General features: G+C 45.8%; 5 protein-coding genes and 3 non-coding genes across 14 annotated transcripts; 3 read left to right on the plus strand and 5 right to left on the minus strand.

Moving 5' to 3' along the window:
* The first annotated feature begins 125 nt into the window (after positions 1–125).
* LOC27206276 (putative neutral sphingomyelinase) lies at positions 126–1912 on the plus strand. The gene is made up of 2 exons (XM_016170760.3): positions 126–327; positions 414–1912. Exons 1-2 carry the CDS (start codon positions 287–289, stop codon positions 1699–1701), a joined length of 1329 nt encoding a protein of 442 aa, XP_016030193.1. The 5' UTR covers positions 126–286; the 3' UTR covers positions 1702–1912.
* Positions 1913–2095: 183 nt separating this feature from the next.
* On the minus strand, positions 2096–4075 carry LOC6736603 (60S ribosomal protein L28). 2 transcript variants are annotated; one of them, XM_016170308.3, is made up of 4 exons: positions 3922–4075; positions 2877–2976; positions 2460–2702; positions 2096–2276 (listed from the first exon to the last, which is right to left on the minus strand). In XM_016170308.3, the coding sequence occupies exons 1-4, from the start codon at positions 4050–4052 to the stop codon at positions 2178–2180; spliced, it is 573 nt and encodes a 190-aa protein (XP_016030197.2). In that variant the 5' UTR covers positions 4053–4075; the 3' UTR covers positions 2096–2177. The 2 variants fall into 2 exon arrangements, with proteins under 2 accessions (XP_016030197.2, XP_016030196.1); XM_016170307.2 differs by lacking the exon at positions 3922–4075 and adding an exon at positions 3783–3803.
* On the minus strand, positions 3041–3115 carry LOC120284863. Its single transcript, XR_005544125.1, has one exon. It is a non-coding gene; the product is annotated as a small nucleolar RNA CD11 (small nucleolar RNA).
* On the minus strand, positions 3255–3328 carry LOC120284860. The gene has a single exon (XR_005544122.1). It is a non-coding gene; the product is annotated as a small nucleolar RNA CD11 (small nucleolar RNA).
* On the minus strand, positions 3466–3538 carry LOC120284861. Its single transcript, XR_005544123.1, has one exon. It is a non-coding gene; the product is annotated as a small nucleolar RNA CD11 (small nucleolar RNA).
* A 263-nt stretch (positions 4076–4338) lies between the features above and the next one.
* Positions 4339–5775, plus strand: LOC6736609 (eukaryotic translation initiation factor eIF1). Its single transcript, XM_016170761.3, has 4 exons — positions 4339–4425; positions 4486–4537; positions 4786–4943; positions 5386–5775. The coding sequence occupies exons 2-4, from the start codon at positions 4510–4512 to the stop codon at positions 5530–5532; spliced, it is 333 nt and encodes a 110-aa protein (XP_016030198.1). The 5' UTR covers positions 4339–4425; positions 4486–4509; the 3' UTR covers positions 5533–5775.
* Positions 5776–6011: 236 nt separating this feature from the next.
* On the plus strand, positions 6012–14061 carry LOC6736610 (la-related protein Larp4B). Of its 5 annotated transcripts, none has more exons than XM_039293500.2 (9): positions 6012–6365; positions 7949–8780; positions 8850–9099; positions 9165–9539; positions 9694–10264; positions 10325–10845; positions 11022–12900; positions 12992–13323; positions 13380–14061. In XM_039293500.2, exons 2-8 carry the CDS (start codon positions 7963–7965, stop codon positions 13132–13134), a joined length of 4557 nt encoding a protein of 1518 aa, XP_039149434.1. In that variant the 5' UTR covers positions 6012–6365; positions 7949–7962; the 3' UTR covers positions 13135–13323; positions 13380–14061. The 5 variants fall into 5 exon arrangements, with proteins under 5 accessions (XP_039149434.1, XP_044778771.1, XP_039149432.1 ...); XM_044922836.1 differs by lacking the exon at positions 6012–6365 and adding an exon at positions 6431–7268; XM_039293498.2 differs by lacking the exon at positions 6012–6365 and adding an exon at positions 6432–7613.
* Positions 14062–17831: 3770 nt separating this feature from the next.
* On the minus strand, positions 17832–20654 carry LOC6736611 (probable protein phosphatase 2C T23F11.1). 2 transcript variants are annotated; one of them, XM_039293513.2, is made up of 4 exons: positions 20487–20654; positions 19669–20052; positions 18790–19120; positions 17832–18712 (listed from the first exon to the last, which is right to left on the minus strand). In XM_039293513.2, exons 2-4 carry the CDS (start codon positions 19948–19950, stop codon positions 18213–18215), a joined length of 1113 nt encoding a protein of 370 aa, XP_039149447.1. In that variant the 5' UTR covers positions 19951–20052; positions 20487–20654; the 3' UTR covers positions 17832–18212. The 2 variants fall into 2 exon arrangements, with proteins under 2 accessions (XP_039149447.1, XP_039149448.1); XM_039293514.2 differs by lacking the exon at positions 20487–20654 and adding an exon at positions 20365–20464.
* Positions 20655–21160: the final 506 nt, after the last annotated feature.

The following is a 21160-nucleotide window of genomic DNA, read 5'->3' on the forward strand; positions in this document are numbered from 1 at the left end:
GCAATTTTCAAAATTTTAGTACAGTGTTAAATAAGAAAATGCACTCTCAGTTAGAAATATATAATGCAAAGAAATGCATCCCTGCTCATGTGCGACTTTGACTTGTCGCATCAACAAAGCTCGTCAGGGGTTGAGGCTTGATTAAATTTCGGCTTTCCCCAGACGGTCACACTGTGGCTTTATATCTTTTAAAAATAACAAAATCAAAAAGTTATCTTATCGCTGCTCCCGCGCCCATTATTCCATTGTAAGCATGCGAACGTGAAAACCGACCAAAGAAGTCGCTATGTTGCTGCTGGAGCTGAACATTCTGACCCTGAATATATGGTGAGAGCAGGCATCTCCTTCTAAGGCTGCTGGAGCCCCACTTCCCTTGACACCGATCTGCCCAGGCTAATCATGTGCACTTTCAGGGGCATTCCGTATGTGTCGAGTGATCGTAGACCCCGCATCGATGCCATCTGCAAGGAGCTGGCTAGCGGGAAGTATGACATCGTGTCCCTGCAGGAGGTGTGGGCGCAACAAGACAGCGAGCTACTCCAGAAGGGCACGGAGGCGGTCCTGCCCCATAGCCACTACTTTCACAGCGGCGTGATGGGCGCCGGTCTGCTGGTGCTGTCCAAGTACCCCATCCTGGGCACTCTGTTTCACGCGTGGTCCGTGAATGGCTACTTCCATCGTATTCAGCATGCCGATTGGTTCGGCGGCAAAGGTGTGGGCCTGTGCCGCATACTCGTCGGCGGGCAGATGGTGCACCTGTATAATGCCCACCTGCACGCGGAGTACGACAATGCCAACGACGAGTACAAGACACATCGCGTCATTCAGGCCTTCGATACTGCTCAATTCATTGAGGCCACCAGGGGGAACTCTGCGCTGCAGATACTGGCTGGCGACCTGAATGCCCAGCCACAGGACATCTCTTACAAGGTGCTGCTCTATACCTCCAAGATGCTCGACAGCTGCGACTCGGACTCTTTTCGGACCAACGAATGTGAACACAACTCATACACATCTAAGCAAGCACGGGAGAGAAACCCTCTTGGCATCCGCATCGATCACATCTTTGTGCGTGGTGGCGACCATGTGAATGCTGAGATAGCCGAATACAAACTGCCTTTTCCGGAGCGAGTACCCGGCGAGAAATTTAGCTTCTCCGACCACGAGGCGGTGATGGCCAAGCTAAAGTTATTCAAGTTGGAACCTAGAAGTGAGGAGCCAGTGGCAACGATCGAGGTGAACTGCCTGGTAGAGGATGGTGAAAGCTGTTCCGTGAGGGAACTAGGAGCAGGCGATGCTTTGACAGGAGACGACGATCAGTCATCCCAACACCAGCCGGAGATCCAATGCAATGGAAGCTCCACATCCATTCAATCCATGCCCGCCGCTAGAACTGCTGCCCTTCTTGAAGCTCTGGCGTTGTGCGATGCTTCCCTGCTGCAGTTAAACACTGATCGAATACTGTACTACAGCGCCGCCACCTTCCTGTTCGTCCTCCTGGTCCTGCTGGTGGAGTTCACCGCCCCCGTGGGCATGCGCACTATCTTTCTGCTGCTCAAGTTCATCGTGTTTGGCGTGATCCTGTTCTGCGTCTTCATGGCCTCCATCTGGAACTACATGGAACGAAATGGGGTCCTGCAGGGCAAGAAGTCGATGGAGGTGATGCTGCACCACGCCCAGAAGTACGAGTACTTCTACTGAGGCTGTGTGTAGCAGCCAAGCTCAATGCGCATTTAAAATCCACGTGTAGCGTAGTATAAGCAGCGATATATGTTTGACTAGAGTTTATATAGCTCTTACTTAATCTTTTTCTTCGTGTAGCCGTCGATGCAATTCCATGGTCTCTTTCTGTGTAACGTCATCCATATCCCAGGAATAATAGTTCAATAAAAGTGAGAATCATTTAGGCAAACAAAGATTGATTTATCTAAAGATACCTTTTGTATCAACAATATTTACAGTAATATATAGTAAGCTCATTCACGGCTATAGAAAATTTGTCTAAACTTGAGATTGTCACCTAATCATAAATATACCGCCCCAAAGTATGCAGTGCTTGGTCGCTACCCATGATCGACAAGTGAACACAGAAGTATTAGTTAATATTAGGGTGTTTTTAATATTTTTTCTTTATTCTCGAGTAGAAAACAGCTCCGCATAGTCCCATCTGGTACAGTTTATTCGGGCTTCTTTCCCTTAGCGAACTCGGCCTTCTTTCCCTTGACGGGGGCGGGCTTCTGGGAGCGCAGGACAGCGGAAGCGCGGCGGAGGGCAGCCTGTAAGCACAAGTGAAGTCATTAGAATAAGCCTAACACTGAAGTACGATAATATATTTTGTTTGAGAGCCTCAGATAAGTTTATCAACACGATCATTCTGCGATCTTGGTTGTGTAGCATTAAAAAAAGATCATCATGACAAGAACCCAAACAGTTGTCCCTAGGCTTGGAGCCATAATCACCTGTGTCAGGTCCTTGCGGTACTTGGAGCCGATAAGCAGGTTCTTCAGCTTCTTCAGGGAACGGCGGGGACCGGCCTTGAAGTCAACACGCACGGTGTTCTTGGCGGGGCGATGGGCATACTTGCCCTTCTTCAGCACGGCGGTGAAGCCCTTCTTGTCGGCGGCTGGCACGACTCCCAGGGTCTTCTTGTGCACGATGCCGCTGTAGCGGTACGAGCTCACGCTGGCCAAGTTGTTTGGCTCCTGGAAGGGATTTAAAAGTCAGTAATGTGCTTCTCATATCATGTGGTGATGAAGCCAACTTTTATCAGATTAAGGTTACTATCATGTTGTATTCAAATATCATTGTGAAAGTTATAAGTTGGAAACATCATTTAAACGTGGTGCACGTTGGTTGTTAATGCCACATTTACTTACTGTGCTGAAGGGCTTCTTCACATCGCGCTTCTTCAACAAGAAGGCGTTGTTGTTGCGAATGATCAACCAATTGAGGTGCGAAGAGGTTGCCATCTCACGTCTGGAATAGAAGATTAGAACATATTAGTAATTGCTCAGGAAAAAGCCATATTAAATGCTTTTCAAAGGTATTTCAGTTTTGGGTGATGAATATAGTCTTCAAGAACTCTTCTGCTAAATCAATCCTCATTAAGCCACAACTGAAGTACTCAATATAGATTTTAAAGCTTACCTTTTTGATCAAATTGCCAGAAACGCAAGCAAGAAAGGTGAACATGAAATAAAAAGAAATTCGGTGATTAGATTTATAATTTCTATATTAATTTCCTGAAGAACTGCTATGTTTTCAGTTTTGGGTGATGAATATAGTCTTCAAGAACTCTTCTGCTAAATCAATCCTCATTTAGACAAAAGGTAGGATTTGGAATACATTTTGTATGCTTACCTTTAAAGAAAAATCAATGAATTAGCCAGACAAAAGGTGAACATGGAACAAAAAGAAAGTCTGCAGTTAGATATGTATTTCTGAATAAAAGACAACGATATCTCTAGATATATTCAGTCTTGGGTGATGAATATAGTCTTCAAGAACTCTTCTGCTCAATCATTCATCACAGAATTAATCACGCATTTTAAGACCACACGTGTTCTTACCTTTATTGAAAAGATCCATGTAATATGAGCAGGAGAAAAAACAGCATGCAAAGAAAGAGAAAAACGATATTAAATTAGGTATTGATCAACGCCTCGTTCGCTTAGTAATATAGACTATTTGATTAAGTCCATTATGGGTTCGCTACAAGTTAATTCACATTTTTATTCACTATTTGCCCGCTGCGTTGCACGTGTGGGTAAAACTCAATTTACCTCCGAGGTCCAGCGGGCCGGCAGCCAAATAGACGGAAACACGTGGTGCAGGCATTGTACCTCTACACTTGCGGAGCGCTTGGGACGCTGAGAGAACGCTAGAACTTAACCAAATCGAGAACAAACGCAAAATGCCCACCTTTTCTCGTTGAAATACAAGAAGGAAAGAAATATGGCAGCCCGACATAGCGCGAAGTTGGCTGCGCTTGCCGAAAACACTGGGTTGCATTCAGTGTTGGGCGAGTTGGCAGGGCAACTATCGATATGCATTTCATAAGCTACCACATAGCAGATATTATTTAAAATTTGTCTGATTTGCCTTTTTAAAACTACATAACATGAATTTAATTTTTGCAATTTTAATTGTCTTTAAAGTCATACCACTTTCTATAGTCTTATAATATTATTGTGGCATATTGTTAGAATATAAACGCAAGCCACGGTATTAATCAATTTTTGCGAAAAACTCAAAAACTCCTAAATTTACGAAGGCATTTGCAATTAATAATTTTAAATCAGGTGAATATATTATTGATGCTGGCGGGCGTTGCCATCTTCTGAAGATTCGATAGTATCGATTAGAAATCGATTTTTTTCCAGCTCTAGTCTACTTGTCAGACACATTTCCGAAAAAACTCAATCAGTAAAACGTTAAATTAAAGTTTGACTATCAACAAATCATTTCAAAAAGTTTTTGTTTTAGGCTGTGGTTTGTTTTTATTGTCGTATGTCCATCCAGAATTTAAACACTCGTGGTAAGTTTAGGCCAAACGAGACACTTCCCCGACTCCTACACATGTACATAAAAATGGCCGCCCTCGCCGTCATCATCACGAACACACGCACACCCAACAAGCATACACACGCACATAAGCGCATCTTGGTGCAAAAGTGAAACACGCTGCTGGGGTGTGATTACATGCCTTACAACCTGCGTTTTACATCTTGCATGCTCTGAATTCCCCGATAGTCTCAATAACAAAGCCTTTTTCCGCCTTTGCAGACCCCTTTGCTGATGCAATCAAGGGCAATGATGATGATATTCAAGACGGGCTAGTGCATATAAGAATCCAGCAGAGGAACGGTCGCAAGACGCTAACCACTGTCCAGGGCCTGTCCGCGGAGTATGACTTGAAGAAGATAGTCCGCTCCTGCAAGAAGGTGGGTCCATCTAGGAAATCCTTGTCTGGAAAATCCCTCAACTGTCGAAGCGAGATCATGAGCACGCGCTTTAACTGCTAATCCAGTAAAATCAGCACTTAAGAACCAGTGTTAGCATTTACCCCTAATCTATTGATTTCCATGAGGTCGCTATAGAAGTTTAAACATCCCTTACTATGTGGTACATCCAAAAAGAGATGTTTAAAAGATTATTCGATTATAATTAGATTTTGCTATAGAAACTATTTCAAAGCTCCAAAGCTGAGGTTTTTGCAGAAATGCTACTTTCGAAACTGCGTTAGGGACCAGCAGAAAATTATTGATTTCTATTTGGTCAGCAGTTCATTTGCACAGATTCAAGACATTGTTTAAAACATTGATTGGTTCGTCGGTTGTGTATTTGGTTGAAAGGCACTAACATATTCATTCCATCCATTCACAGGAATTCGCATGCAATGGCACTGTAATCGAGCACCCAGAGTATGGTGAGGTTCTGCAGCTCCAGGGCGATCAGCGTGAGAACATCTGCCAATGGTTGACGAAGGTGGGACTAGCTAAGCCGGATCAGCTGAAGGTGCACGGCTTCTAAGCGGTCGAACGAACAAACCGTGTGAATCTTCATACCACTCTTTCATTCTTAAGCTCTGCAACAACACCCAAAAACTTGGAAAAGTTCTTTGTTCCGATTTATTCACACTCTCTTGATAGAACATAAACATACAGAAGCAATAGACCACTTACTGAGAACAATGTTATAAATAAAATTAAATGTTCAATTTAAATAAATGAATGTGTGCGGGCGCTGTCGTAGCATAATGGGTCGAAAAAAGTACCTCTTTTAGTTTCGAATTGGTTTTTCTGGCCTGTAACGTAGAAAACGCTTATTGGTATTTCATAGCTATTCAGATAAAAAGATCCCGAATTAAAATATAGTAAAAAAAAAAGGTGGGCCATTTATTTATTGTCTAAGCGAGAATATTAAAAAAAAATATTCAAATTCAGAAACGTCTGATTTGGTTGTTGTCTCAGCTTCAGCAACGTTTCACACCTCGAGTGAAATACCACCAAAGGCCTTCTTGGGTATATTTGTCAGACTGTTGTGCAGTCACACTAATTTAGGCACAAAAAATCGGAGCGCGAAGTTTTTGCGTGTGTTGCATTTTGCTGAAAAAAGGGTTATCTGAGTGTCAAACGTAGGCAAGTGCGTCCCCCGAAATCGACGCGTTGCAACTGACGAATTTCCCAACGATAATTCGCCAAAAGAACGTGCAGTGAAGAATACGTGGACGCGCGGAACGCTTGGTGTTTCATTTTGTTCGTTCGGCCAAATTTAACAAGTGGTTTTTTGCCCCAGCGCTGTCGCAGCTGCACGAAATCGCCGTCTGCAGGCGGATGAGCCCGGGATTCTCATTAATCCCAGTGGTAAGTGAACATGGGCGCATAATGGTGCAGGTAACATGTTGGGCGAGGGGGAGGTTGGGCTGAATTTCGCTTAGCAATATTATGTTCTTGCACGTTTCAGGGTTGTCGCTTCGCAGGCAGTTGGTATTTTTTGTTCGATATTCTTGGGTAGCGTGCTTGTATTTGTGCGGTCTTTCGCAGGCTATTCTCTACATTTTCATTGCAACGCAATAGTCATTTATGCAACTCGTTCACGAAAAGCGTGAAAGCATGCCTTGACTTGCGGGTCTCTTGCTACGCACTTTTAAAAACGTATTAGGAAAATATAGTGACAATCGAGTTACTTTTAAAACTTCTAGTATTTGCAATCGCTTGCAACCCTGACTTGCGATCTATCGAAACGGCGAAAGTTTTCTATGACGATGAGAAGTCGAATTTTTGGATTTTTCGCGTGACAAGTTGGTGGTGAAAAAAAACCCAGGCACAACCTTAACAATTCATTTGGCAACTTGGCTAACGTTTGGCTACTGAAAAGCGCAACGCTGGCTGGTGCGGGCGGTTCAAGTGAGGTGTGAAAAGTCGCCAAAAGAAAAAAAATCAATTGCCTCTCGGTCGTTTCCAATTTTCAATTCACATTCTCTGCGTGTGCAAAAAGCAAAGGAAAGGCGAGAAAAAAATTAGACTGCAAACGACAAGAAAAGAAGAAAAAATAGAAAAGAAACGGCGAGCGGAAAGAAGAGCGCAGAAGAAGGCCGAGGAAAAGGCAACGTAGAGTTGAAGAAAATGTTGTGGAAAAGGGGCGGAGGAGCAGGAGCCGTGTTTTCGAGTCGCAAGCAGCAGAAGCAGTATAAATAAATAACCATCGTCGCCAAAGAGTGCTCGTTATTCAGCGCGATTGGAATCGCGGAAAAGCAAGTTGGCGAAGTACGAAATATCGCAGTGAAAATCAAATTTTCCAAATAGAAAGAAGAGCTCCTCCTCACGCTCGTTCGCCTGCTCGCTCTCTTTCTCTCTCATCCTCTCCTTCGCTCTCTCGCTTCCACTCTCGCGACTGGGTGGCAACGTGTGTGCGTGTGTTGCTGTGTGTGCCTGCTGTGTGTGAGTGTGCCGCGTGCGTAAGTGTGTGTGTGTAGCTCGAAAGAGCGAAAAAATAGATCTAAAAGAAAAAATAAGAGGAAAAGCAAATAAGGAGAAGCGAAATAACCGACTGTGTCTTTGTGTGGAATTTCTTGATAATTGCAACATACGTTACCATGGAATACTTCCTAGGTTGGTAAAATGCGTTAACTAGCACCCGTGCATGCGTGTGTGCCACCCCCAATGCATCACCCACATGCTTGAAAATTTGCATACGTATGTGTGCGCTTATGCTGGCACTGCTTTTCGCTTGTTTGTTTTTTGTTGTTATTAGCTCGAAATCGGGTTTTCCCAGCATCTGGCTTCCTTCGATTACGACAGTTTCCCGTTACGTCTACAATTACAAAATATTGACCTTGTTTATACACACACTCACCACATCACACACACAAAAAAAACTCAACCACACCACCCATCACCCGCCCACCCATAATGTAAAAACCGTCTTATGTGCAAACCACTTGCAGGAGGATATGTGTACATGAACGGAGATGCACTCAAGATTCAGCCGCCCGTCTACACCAACGTTCCTGTCGAGACGGCGATGCTAGCAACTAATCTGTTTGGCGCCACAACCCAAATTGCAGCTTCACCCGCAGCAGCAGCCGCTGCTCACATACCGTTGATCACAGCCGCCGCTGCAGCAGCCGCCGCCGCAGGCGCTCCAGCAGTAGCTCCTCAAGTTGCCGTTGCTCCAGTGGCCACCGCATCAGCAGCACAAGCAGCAGTTGTGCCCGCCCAACAGCAGCAGCAGGCGCATCCACACCAGGCCCAGATTCTGGCCCATACGCACGTAGCCCACCAACAACAACAGCAGCATCAGCAGCAGCAGACGATCCAACAGCATCTCCACCAGCAGCATCAACAACAGTCGCCGCATCCCGCCCAGCATCTGACCTACGGCCATCAGCCGGCGCTTCCGCAGGCCACGGCTGGAGGATCAGGAACAATTTCCGGAGGAGCAGTAGGAGCATCCGGAGTAGTCGTGGAGGGCCAGGACACCAACGAGTACGCCATCATGAATGGCGCACTCGGCCAGAATCAGGATGGCACTGTGGTGTGCTACGCCACAGAGGCCCTGAACAACACGAATTTAGTTGCACTCGATCCGCAGTCCCATCAAATTGTAGTGCCGGTCCAGGTTCCTGTCCAAGTCCCAGTGCCCGTTCAGCTCCCAGCAAATGGGTCCGCTGATCCGCAGCAAGGCAGCCACAATGCAGCCGGTGGAGAGGAGCCCAACATACCGCTGGACAAGCTCAAACAAATGCTGGCCACCCAACTCGAGTACTACTTCTCCAGGTGAGATTTGGCAAACAAAATTCAACAGCAAACACTTTCTGACATTGCTTCTCATTCCGCTCCAAACAGGGAAAACCTTGCAAACGACACCTACCTGCTGTCCCAGATGGACAGCGACCAGTATGTGCCCATTTACACTGTGGCCAGATTTAATTTGGTGCGGAAACTAACCAATGACATCAATCTCATCACTGAGGTGCTGCGTGAATCGCCCAATGTCCAGGTGGACGACAAAGGCCTGCGCGTGCGTCCCAATCGCAAGCGTTGCATCATCATTCTGCGCGAAATATCGAACAACACGCCTCTCGATGACGTCAAGGTGAGTGACTCTTTACGCTCTCCCGAGCCAGCCAAAATACTAATTGGATTTTGCTTATATCACAGGCTCTGTTCAGCAATGAGAGCTGCCCCCGCCCGATATCCTGCGAATTCGCCGCCAATAACTCGTGGTACATAACCTTCGAGTCGGACGAAGATGCGCAAAAGGCGTATAAGTACCTGCGCGAAGAGGTCAAGGAGTTCCAGGGCAAGCCGATCATGGCTCGCATCAAGCCCAAGTCGTTTATCAATCGCATCCAAGCTGTACCAAAGAACGGCTATCGCCTCACGTCGCCGCCGACTGCCAATGTCTTTGATCCATCCGGAGCCGGTGGCGCCACAGTTAGCTATGCGGCTGCCCAGCAGCCCCGCTATCTGTACACCAACGGAGCGGCCATCGCGGCTCCCGCCTCAGTTCAGTACAGCAACCCAGTACTGATTGTGAGTATAAAGTTTTGTTTTGTTATTTGAGTTAATTGGCGTTCCAATAACTTCAATTTCGATTAGGAGATGCAGTGTTTTCATATACTAGTGTTTTCACGACTAAAACGATTTTATTTATTTGTTAATAATGCCAAACATTGTTTGTATACAGCCGATTCCGCAGAATCAATTCTACCCTGGATTGGTGGCTGGTCCCTGGCCGCCTGGCACTGTAGCAGCCACTACCGCCCATGGGCAAAATTTCTACGAGCTCGGAGGAAACATATTTACCACCAATCCTTTAGCACCGCAGCCTGTGACAGCGGGATTCGCTCAACCTCCACCACCCACCTCACAAGCAATGGTCACGCCCAAACCGCAGGGCGGTGGGCGCTACAATAACAATCACCGCGGCAATCCAAACAACGTGGCCGGTACAAGCTCGGGACCACGCGCCGAGTCGAGGAGCAAACCACCGCGCAGCACACCATCAGCCTCCCACATCCAGGGCGGTAACATCGTGCCCATCCAGATAACTGGACCCATTCCAGGAGGAATGGTCAGTGTGGTCCCGACCAACATTGTGCAGGATCCACTACAGCCGGCACCTTTGCAACAGCAACCACAGCAGGTGATCCAACAGATACAGCAGCAGCCAACGAGCTCAGCTCCGCAGCAACAGGCCGCCACGGTGCAGATGAACAACACTACGCGTCACTACCCCATCAAGAGCAACTGGAAGGGTGTGTTTTCAAATACCGCTTATTTGCGAAACAGTCTAATACAATTTTCACCCGTTACAGGTGGCATGCAAAAGAACCTGGACAAGAGCTATAGCGGTGGTGTGACCACCCACCATCACTACACAACCCAGGTGCAGGCTCTGCCCGCCCACAGCCACCATCTACAAGCTCAGCAGCAGCAGCAGCTGCAGGGACAGACCCAGCAGCAGCACTATCAATTGGCTTCCTCCAGCGCTGCAAGCGCTCCTCAAGTTACCTATGTATCCACTGCACCGGCCCCACAGCAGCCGGGCCAGCATCAACACCACTTGGTGGTCCAGCAGACGCAGCAACAACAGCAACAGGTAGTCCTTCAGCAGCAGCAAGTGCAGGTGCAGGAGCTGCAGGAAGCGGGGGACGGTGTCGAGCATAGCTCTCACGCCATGCAGCAGGTGAATCGCAGCAGCAACATGTCTGCCAGCTCCTCCTCATCGCTGGCCACTTCGATCAGCAAGGAGCCACTGCAATGGCAGAATCGTCCGCGTCGTCGTCGTCGTGATGAGGAGGGCGGTATCAACTATTCCCCAGGCGGGCGAGTTGGGGTGAGTAATCTACATGCATACAAAATTTAGCATAAAAGACTTGCGAATTCGAGAACCCTTAAATGGAATTTAAATTTAACGTAATTTTATAAAGCAAGTAGCTGAAAGTATAATATGTGGCTTACGCATTGGATTATGATTTTTTCTTAACCTCTATACCTTTGCATTCTAAACAGCTTTATGGCAGCTCGCCCTCAAACCCGCATCCGCAGCAGCATCTGATGTCATCTTCCACCGGGAGCAATGTACAATCAGCTGGCGGAACCGATGGCGGCGGAGCCTCCCATCGCGGCGGAGAGCGCCAGAGCCACTACAACACCATCCACGACGTCCCACCGCCCCAGCACCGTGGCAACTACAAGGGCAATAACTACAATCCGCATTATCATGCCCAGCATTCTTCGATGGCGAGTGGCTCGCATCATCACCATCACCACAACGCCCTGTCGTCGCAGCAGCAGCAACATCACTTGACCACCGGCACTGGGCAGCAGGGCTCGGGTCATCACTATCATCACCATCACCACCACAATTCGATTGGCAGCAATGTGGGCAACAGCGGCGGCTTAGGCGTTAGCAGTGGCGGATCCGGGGGTGGCGGAAGTGGCGGAGGATCGGGCAGCAACAGTCTGTCCGGCGGAAGCAACGAGCGCGGTATTCACCACAGCTCCTTGGGCTATCAAGGCCACCAGCATCAGCACCAACAGCAGCAGCAGCAACAACAGCAGCAGCAACAGCAACAACCAGCCGCACCGGTGCAACCGCCGCAGTTCGATTTAGAGGATGCCGCCTTTCCACCATTGCCAGCCACGTCAGCCACAGCACCACATACACCTCAGGCCACTGGCGGAGCCTCCCTGCATAACTCCACGACTTCGTCCTCCTCGTCAACAAGCCTGGGCCAAAAGCAGACCCTACACCAGCAGCAACAGCAGGCGCCGCATCAGCACCAGGTGCTGAGCAGCAGCGTGGAAAGCGGTGATGAACAACGCTCAAGCAATCAGCAGGGAGTAGAGACCAGCAATATTCACTTGGCCAACAGTTCCACCGCCAACAATTGGGCCGAGAACCGCCTATCGGACGTGGTGCGCACTGGCGGTGGCGGTGGAGGCGGAGGCAAGGGCAAGGCTCGTAAGGATAACAGGCACCCACAGGGCCAGAACCAGCCGCATTTGGCCCACAACTATCAGCAGCATCAGCCGCGCAATCCACCTGTTAGCCCCACGCCAGTCCTGGGCGCTGAGTATGCGATCCAGATTCAGGAGGGCAACAATACTAAGAACGTTACTAAGCAGAGCTCCAGTAACAACGATTCGATCCATGTGATAAAGTGTCAAACACCAAATATCAATGCCAGCAGCAAGGAGGAGGCAGCCGGAGCCCAGCAACAGCAGCAGCAGCAGCTGGACAAATCAAACAAGACTGAGGATGAAATGCATCCAAAGCAGCCATCGCAGCAGCGACTGGTCGAAGGCTATGTCCAGCAGCAGCAGTTGCCGCTGCTGGCTGGCCATAACGAGTATTCCGCTGCCCTGGCCGCGGGCGCTGGCGCCTGTAGCGTGGTGGAGGGTGGTTTGACCACCAGTTTGGCCGAGTGCAGCCTGGGCCAGCACAAGAAGCCGCCCTCGGTGGCCGCCCTGCACGCCAAGAAAGACGCCAATTTGCTGGAGAAGGGCGCCAGCAAGCACAAGAGCGTGGCCACGTCCACGTCTACAGAAAACCTTTCGGCTGCCGCCACGGCCAGCAAACTCAGCTATGCCCAGGTGGCACAGCACCACAAGGCCGCTGCCTCCTCTGATGGCAAGGAGACGGGCTCCGGTGGCTCCACTGGCACGCTGTCGCCTACCGGCAGCCACAAGATGGACCTAGTCTTTGGTGACCCCGCCGTCGTGGTGGCGGCCGTGGAGAAAAGCGGCCTAGCCACAGTTTCTACCGAGAAACGCGTCGCAGGTGGAGCCTCGCCCGCCGCGTTGGTCGGCAAACCAGCTGGTGGACTTCCGGCCACCAACACAACCCAAGGCAGCAGTGCTGTCGTGGTCTCTGCCAAAGAGAAAGGTATGTTTAAAAGCCAGTAAAGGGGGTTCTTTAGAATGAATTGAGTGAGATCTAACATAACTTATATCGAACAAATCTTTGCACACCACAGATAATCGTCCCAATGCCTCCGTTCGCCCACTGAGCAAGGAGAAACAGCAGCAACATTACGGCTCTGCTACAGAGCACAATACTAATGCCAATATCGGCTTGGGGACTAGCGGAAACCGCAAGTCCAGGGCCAACAACTCTTAAAGGACGAAGAGAGGTGAACCAAACCGCGTTGCCAAAGCGAGGCATCTGTGAAACATCTTTGCAGGATGCCTCTAAAGCTGCATCCGACTGTAAATATATGAAATTCCATGTGTAAATATGAGCAAACCCTTTTGTTAAACCTATAAGAGCTAGAGATATCTATAAACGAACTAAGGAGGCATATGACAGGTGAGTTGTGGTGCATATGTACCCTCGAAACTTACTATATACAGTCCGTTTTGCAGCAGTTGCCGCTGCTCGTAAGGACGCGGAAACGAGAGCTGAGGAAGGAGAGAGCAGCAGGCGATGCTTGGACCAGTTATCATATTAGTAGGCAAGGACGAAGAATGAATGGTGCATACCCTTTCTCCAGCTATATTTAATCAGTTATCAGTTAATGTTAATCAACCTAAGCTAATGTTACCTAGACTCGGTGGGTACCACACACAGACACACACAGCTTAGCGCGGCGCGGAGGAGCAGTACTGCGGCGACCGGAGACAGAGGAAAGAACAGACAAGAAATGTATGAGATGTATATGCCTAAGCTAAGCTATTATTACGATTACCAATAACGATGCCGAGTGAATAAGTCTTAAGAGGTTTGAGCGTAGTTAACTAACTAGCATCGAACGACAAAACAAAACAATACTAAAGCAAGCTAAGCCAAGCAATGGAAGAGAGGAGAAGGAAATGTTAGGTTTTATTGCTAAATTACCGATAACACGTCGATTTTACGATATATTATTTGCCTTTAATATTTCATCATTCTCATTTTTGCTTATACATCAGAACGTAATGTTTATAGCCAAAACAGAAGTACACAGATACGAGTGCGTAGCCCACATAGCTATGTCTCTGCTAGTCTCACAGGTTAGGGTTACTTCTATTATTTAGAAATATTATATATAATCTATATATATATTTATATACGATTGTTTTGAATCTTTTTAACATTTTAACGGATGATCTTGTTTGCGCAAGAGGTTTTTTTTATATAACTTGATTATGGGGATTCTCGTACTTAGTTCACGACTTAAGGGATCCTTTACACAGACACACCTGAATACGCCTAGGCAAACTTATCTTCTCCCAGACACCGACCCGTGAATGCCCCTCATTTTTATACTTAAATCGTATATCGTGGGAAGGACTTACATTTTAAAATTGCATTTGTTTCCACATGAAAGCAATTTTCTCAGTTTGATGGTTTCACACGTCTATTTCAACAAGCAAGGAACGAAAATGGAATGCATTAAGAAGTTCGGTCATTGCTAAATACTAAAAACTTTATCCTTACAAAGCGTAGGTGGACACAGCTCAGCTCATAAGACAAACACTATCTAATGTTATATTTACGACTTAGGACTCTATACAAAAAGTGCCATAACTAAAACACACACAGACACACGAAATTCTATGAGGTTTAGGAAGACACAAAAAAGGGCATTTAAAACGAATTCTTTACCAATGTTTTACTGTCTCTCGATTTGAAAAGAAGCTTCATCTCGCCGCAAATTATTGATGCTCACCTTAGGTATAAATTTGCATAAAAGTGCATTCATTTTAATTATTTTTTTCCCTTTTAATTTTTCACGATTTACGCACAAATTGATTTATGGAGTCTTAATTTATTCAAATTTAAGAAGCATGTAAATTGATTCCCGAAGCATTAAAACAATTGGCAAGGGACTAATGAAAAATAATCAGTAGACTTAAGAGCGTACAACACGATATCTACAAACTATTCTAGGCATAAGAATAAGTTTAGATATGCATATATGGATATTCACACTAAACTTAAAAACATTACTTCTTTTGTTAGTCAATTCCTTTGATTTGAGAACAAAACTGCTCCGCCCTTTCACTTCGACACCAAAACGAAAGCCATCATTTTCATTTTACCATTCACAACCTCACTACCAAAACGAAGAAAACCCGCGTATTATGTTTATCATTCTCTTTAATTAGATGCTTATGATTATGAACCCACTGTGAACACACTGAACCATGTTTTCCCAAAAGAAAAAGTACTAAAACTTTCATCCAAAATCAAAAACGAATGAGAAATGAAAAATGAACTCTAAACGCAAGACTTCCAACCAAAATGAAATTGAAAATATAAGAGAAGGATAAGAAAACTGAAAAATCAATATATATACACATATACTTTGTTTCTATGAAAACAATCGAATATGCTAAGTGCCTATACTAACTAATATGTAACATACGAGCAGGGTACAGACCGACCACTGAGCCAAGAACCCATGTGGCACCATCCGCCCATCAAGTCCCATTAAATCGCATCTGATCACAAACAACACACAACTGCCTCTAGGACATAAACAGCAATCTATCAATCAATCATTTATTATCAAACCACTTACACCTACTCATTAGTTCGCCCAGTCTATGCGCATCCTGGGCAGGTCCAGCGCACGGATAGTTCACTGGGATGGTGGCCACCACACAGATAGTATACCTTGCTCAGTGTTTCGTCTCGTACCCGCCACACAAATGTATCTTTAAATAATTCATAGTTTATAGTTTGTATCTTCCCCTCCAAAACGATGAGAAAGACCCAAGCAAACTGTAAGCCAACTAACCCCCAACACTCACACATTTCTTTGGAAAGTTCTCAAATGATTTTGTTGTGCTCATCACTCACTGTCGGCTGCCAACACAAAATTATACGAAACACACACCACACACACACTTCGAACATACACCCCTTACACACTGTACAGTTGAACCTCAATAGGGCGGACTGCGACTGGGACTGCGGACTGCGCCTTAGGTGAATCAATGGATGAGGAACAGCATGTGGCCAGAGTGGAGCCAGCGGATCGATGGGCGACGGCTCCAAGCTTCCGACAATGAGATGTGATATTATGCAATTGACAAATCATCAATTGTGTGCGACAAAAAACAAAAACAAATAAACGGAATGCGGGTTGGCCCGAGCCAGTCGAGCGTGCAACTCCCACTCGGCCACGAGACAGCCGACACTTGGGCACTTGACCACGCTGCCCATCCGCTCGCTGAGATCGAGGGACGATAGAGGACCGTGGCGAGAGATAGGGAGTATAGGGAATAGGGAAAGTAAAGAAACATTGTTGATGTTGAATAATTTTAAGGAATACAATAAATTAAATTAAATTGTTAAATTGTAAACCTCAGTTCTTAAGTTATTTATTTTTGTATACTTAAGCAGCGCATATGACACCTTGTTATATTTACAAAATAATACTATTGCAAGTTCAGCAGACATGCCACGCCCATAGAGCTATGTATTTCCCGCATTGCCACCACACCATCCCGGAACAAACCAAACCACACCCAAATCCCAGCACTTCTATCATACATATATCTCCTGCTCCTCAACCGAGACACTCAGAACCACACTGACACCTAGCTTAGAATAGCGATATGGTTTAGTTTTCGTTCTTAGACCACCCAAAAACGTTGTATTATTTAATCCCATGGAATGTGCCCCCCAACAGACCACTGTACATACCCTTAGCTATACATTTACGTTTCCGGGGGCAATCTCCTCCTGATTTCATGCGATCACCTTCTTTGGCACTGCCATCTAAATCGCTCTAACACTTTTGCGTTCGATGTAATTCCGAAAGAACTTTTGAGTTGTTTCCCTTTTGTTGCTTTGGCATTAGTTAGTTCACAAACTGATTTTGTACTACAGCAAACAACAAACAAACAACGCTAAACTAAAATGCTTACGCACATTGTTATCACTAGAAAAACAACAACAACAACACAAGAACAAGAAGAACATAAAAACAAGAAGAAAAACCTGTCTGTTAAAAAAACAAAAATGAGAATATGTAATATGAATAACGAGAGAAGTACATGCATACATATATAAATATATATATATAATCAATTTGTAATTGTACCGAAATTGATAACTGTAAAGTAACAAGAAGTTTATAAAATTGCATATGATTTAAACTATAAACTAACTATAAAGAAATACAATATCCCTCTATGCAGCAAGCGAAAGCGAAACCAACAGCAGTTATACATAATTGAATGTGTAATATGATGGCAAACATATAAATAAAAATATTATAATAAAACAAAACGAAAAAAAAAATACAAACACTGAGAAACAACCAAAAAACCAAAAAGCGTAATTCATTTCCTCTCTATGCTAGGATAGTTAAGCCTGAACCATTGAACAATTAAACAATTTGTACGTAAAACTAGACGATGAATGACTAGGCGATGATGATGTTGCTGAGGACGCAACGACATAATAGCGAAAAGTTTAAATAAAATTTATACTTGCGAGTTGAAAACAAATATGCGGCCGGAACTTTTCATGACCAATGCTCCCACTCGGGCCACTTTTAGTCTTGATTCCACTGTATGCCTCATATAATTATAAACCCCAGTAAATATAAAGCGAACGGCCGTTTTGTAGATAACCGAGGAAAACAATAAAGCGATAACCACACCCACAGGGGCCATGTACTCCAGTCCAACTTAGTGCCCAACCGGAGCCAAAGCTGTTCCTGATAGCCGTCTTGGATCCACAAAAAGGTATTCCAACTCATGGCAACAGGATTGGAGAATCCGTGCATCTTACTTACATGGATTCTACATCCAAAATTATGACTAATAATATTTATCGCTTACACTTTAGTTCCCCCTTAAAGGAATACAAAATTCCACTTTCTTGGGCACTACAAAACATTTTGTTCGTTTTAATTTTGAAACTTCTTTGCACTTTTTTCTTAAAGATCAGTCCCAAACAACTTTCACAAGTATGCTTAGGTACATAAATACTAAACGAGTAATACAATTCTTTTTTATCCATTTTGCTCGGGCATCACAAAGCATAGTAAATCATACATTAAATAGTTAGACAAGGCATATATGTATATACACGCATCGTGGGGTTACAGTTAAAACAATTATTAATTAACGGAGCAAACATTTTGGTAAGGACTGTGTGGCGTACGATGGTGTGTTGTGTGCATATAAAACTTAACCAAGAACACTTTCGCTGTTAAGTATAAAGAGTTGACCTAAGCGGTATTTGTGTAACCCTAATTAATCGTATATATAGTGGCTTTCGATCGCTGCCGTCTTGTTTAGATGCGACGCCGTCTTCACCTCGTCGTCCATGGGACCGGAATTGGATTGCTTCTGGCAGGGTTTGGTTTGCGTTTCCGTTTCGGTATCTGTTTCCGCCTCCGCTTCGTCCTTGGCGACTTCATCCTTCGCCGCGTCGCCGGCTCCCTCTTGGTCATTGGTCGCCTGGCTGCCATTCCGGCAGCGGGCTATCAGATCGCTGTAGGGACGGTCGTGCAGCAGGCACACCAGCACCACGGTCATATTGTCGCCGCCGAGGCCGCCCATTTGACAATCGGGTGCCAGGCAGTGGTTCATCAGCTCCTCGCAGATCTCCTCCGGATACATGCCCATGCCGATGCGCGTGCGACAGAACTCGAGCACTTCCGCATTGCTCATCACATCCCAAATGCCATCGCAGGCCAGCACGATGAATTCCCAATCGTCCATGATTTTGCGCGTCTCCACGTCCGGGTAGGCTATATAGGCGCACGGAGAACAAGAAACAAGGTGATAATGCTTAACAAGAACAATGGATGGAGATGTTGGTTCTCACCTGTGACGATTTGATCTTCCGGTCTTTTGTTCTCCTGCTTGAACACATAGTCTCCGAGGGCGCGGGAAAGCGCAAGATTGCCGTTCACGCGATTGAATTCAACCCATCCTCCGCCTTGGATGATCCGTTTCGACTCCTCCTCGTTGTTGGGCTTGTGGTCCAGCGACAGGACCTCCAGTTGTCCGTTCACGCAGGCAATGGCGCGCGAGTCGCCTGCGTTTGCGCAATACAGCTTGTTGTCCTTCACCAGAACCACTACGGCAGTCGAGCCGGCCATCTGGTCACCACATGTCTTGTTGCGTAGCATCACGTAGTCGATGTCTAGAAAGCCCTGCAATTGCATCATATATGAGTAAAGCATTAAATAGAATGGCTTGAAGTGCTTTACATGTTCTCAAAACTAGTGACTTTAAATGGCATTACATTTGAGATATCTTCACAAGTTAATCTGTTTATATGTGTTTTCAAAAAGTATATGACTTTAATAAACGTGAGACTTATAAAGATAAAAGTATAGAGGTTTTAACAAGTTGTTTTCATCCCATTACTTATCATTCGTTTTTTTGTCTATGAAACTTAACAAAACTTTGTGATGCAGATGAGTAACTATTTGTTGAAATGAGTCGCTTCATGTCAGAATAGGTACGTATTGTCCATACATATACATATTTACATATGTAAATCTTTGGTTTTAAGAAGTGGGTACCCTTATATACCCAAGTATCCAATTATCATATATTTAAGGACATAATCGATACCGTGCATAGCCGAAAAAAGACTGCATGTGGGGAGTACATATACATAGGTACTCCAACTGCCTTCAGCGATCTAAAAATGTCGCCAATCCCGCCATCTAAAAGTGACTCTGCCGTGACTCACCTGCTGCAGCGCCTGTTCGATGTTGTCGTTGTACTCCGGCCGCTTGAGAACGTACTTGTGCAGGTGCTTGCCGGCGTACTGGGCCACCGTGGCGCCTCCGTGCCCGTCGTAGACGGCGAAGAAGGCCGCTCCCGGATCGTCCGGCAGCGAGAGGATGTGGGTGTGCGAGTCCTCCATGTTGATGCGCCACCCCTGCATGCAGGAGCTGCCCACGCGGTAGGCGGCGTTTTGGCAGTACGCTGACTCCTTGGCGGTCACCGGTTCCGATAGAGTCTGACCCATTGCGGCTTGTATGGTGTGTGCTGTATGGTGTGCGGTGTGGAGTGTGTTGTGTGGGCTGACTGCTCGCGGGCGAGGGTAGTGTTATCGATTTACGTCGCTTTTCTGCGGGAAAGAAGACGTACAAGCACACGGGTTAAGTTAATTACGAAACTGACTGCTGCGGAGCGCGGAACGACCGACGGCCGACTGTCAACTTCAGATACGCGTGGGCTCCGGAGATTAGTATATCAGAGGCATAAGCAAACAGACGTGGAGATTTCAGGGCCGGATCGCGATCCGGAATTGAATTCCGCTTGGGTTCAAAGGGCAGGTGATAAATGGGCGTCGATAAGCCGGATATTACGGGCGACGTTTAACGTACTGCCTTAATGTGCTCCGTAATATGTTCACAGTTTGCAGCTTATTTAAACTTACGCAAAACCAGAAAATAAGAACAGAAAACCAGAACAACAGCAACGGAAAACAGGCAACAAAAAACGGAGAAGTGGAGAGAAGATAGAAGAGGAGGAGCGGAACACGCTGCGCTCATTACACACCTGGCGTTTACCGCTTTTGCTCGACCCTGCAAAGCGAGTACGCATCAAAGAAAAACTGTTCGGTAAAAAATTATTAAAAACTGCGCGTGTTTATTTTTTTATTTAATTTGTGTTTCGCAGTGTGAACGTGACTAAAAAACGGCAAATTATCAACTGCTTTTTAAAAGCGCATGGTTGCTGACCACACTAATGCCGGTACTGTTCAACACTGACAGAGTGGCGACCCTGCTTGGGAGTGCGTCTCGACTAAGCTTGGCAGCATTGGCGAAAGCTTTTTGGTTTTGGCGCCTTGATTTGAATTTAAAAAGTTTGAAATGCAAAAAAACTAAGGTTGCTACTTAATTGTACAAATAATGAGTGATGTTCTTTGGCTTTCCATTGAAATTAACATTTCGAATGAATTTTGCAATTCCAATGCAAATTTCACATTATGCGGCTACTCTTTTCCGCTTCTCATTTCGCCTTTTCGTCGTCTTATCTGCTCTTTTATTTTTTTTTGTTTAGCTGGCGAGTGCATTGAATTTGGCGAATTTCGCTTTGGGCTTGCGGCAAATATACGAATTCAAGGACAAATGACGTCAGCTAAGCACTTTTTGCGGTTGCCGCTGCTGCTGTTTTGTTGTTGCTCCCATATTGTTGTTGCTTGGGGAATTAAAGCTTGACTGGCATTCGCT

Source organism: Drosophila simulans, chromosome 3L (genome assembly GCF_016746395.2).
Source record: "Drosophila simulans strain w501 chromosome 3L, Prin_Dsim_3.1, whole genome shotgun sequence".
Taxonomy (NCBI): Eukaryota; Metazoa; Arthropoda; class Insecta; order Diptera; family Drosophilidae; genus Drosophila; species Drosophila simulans.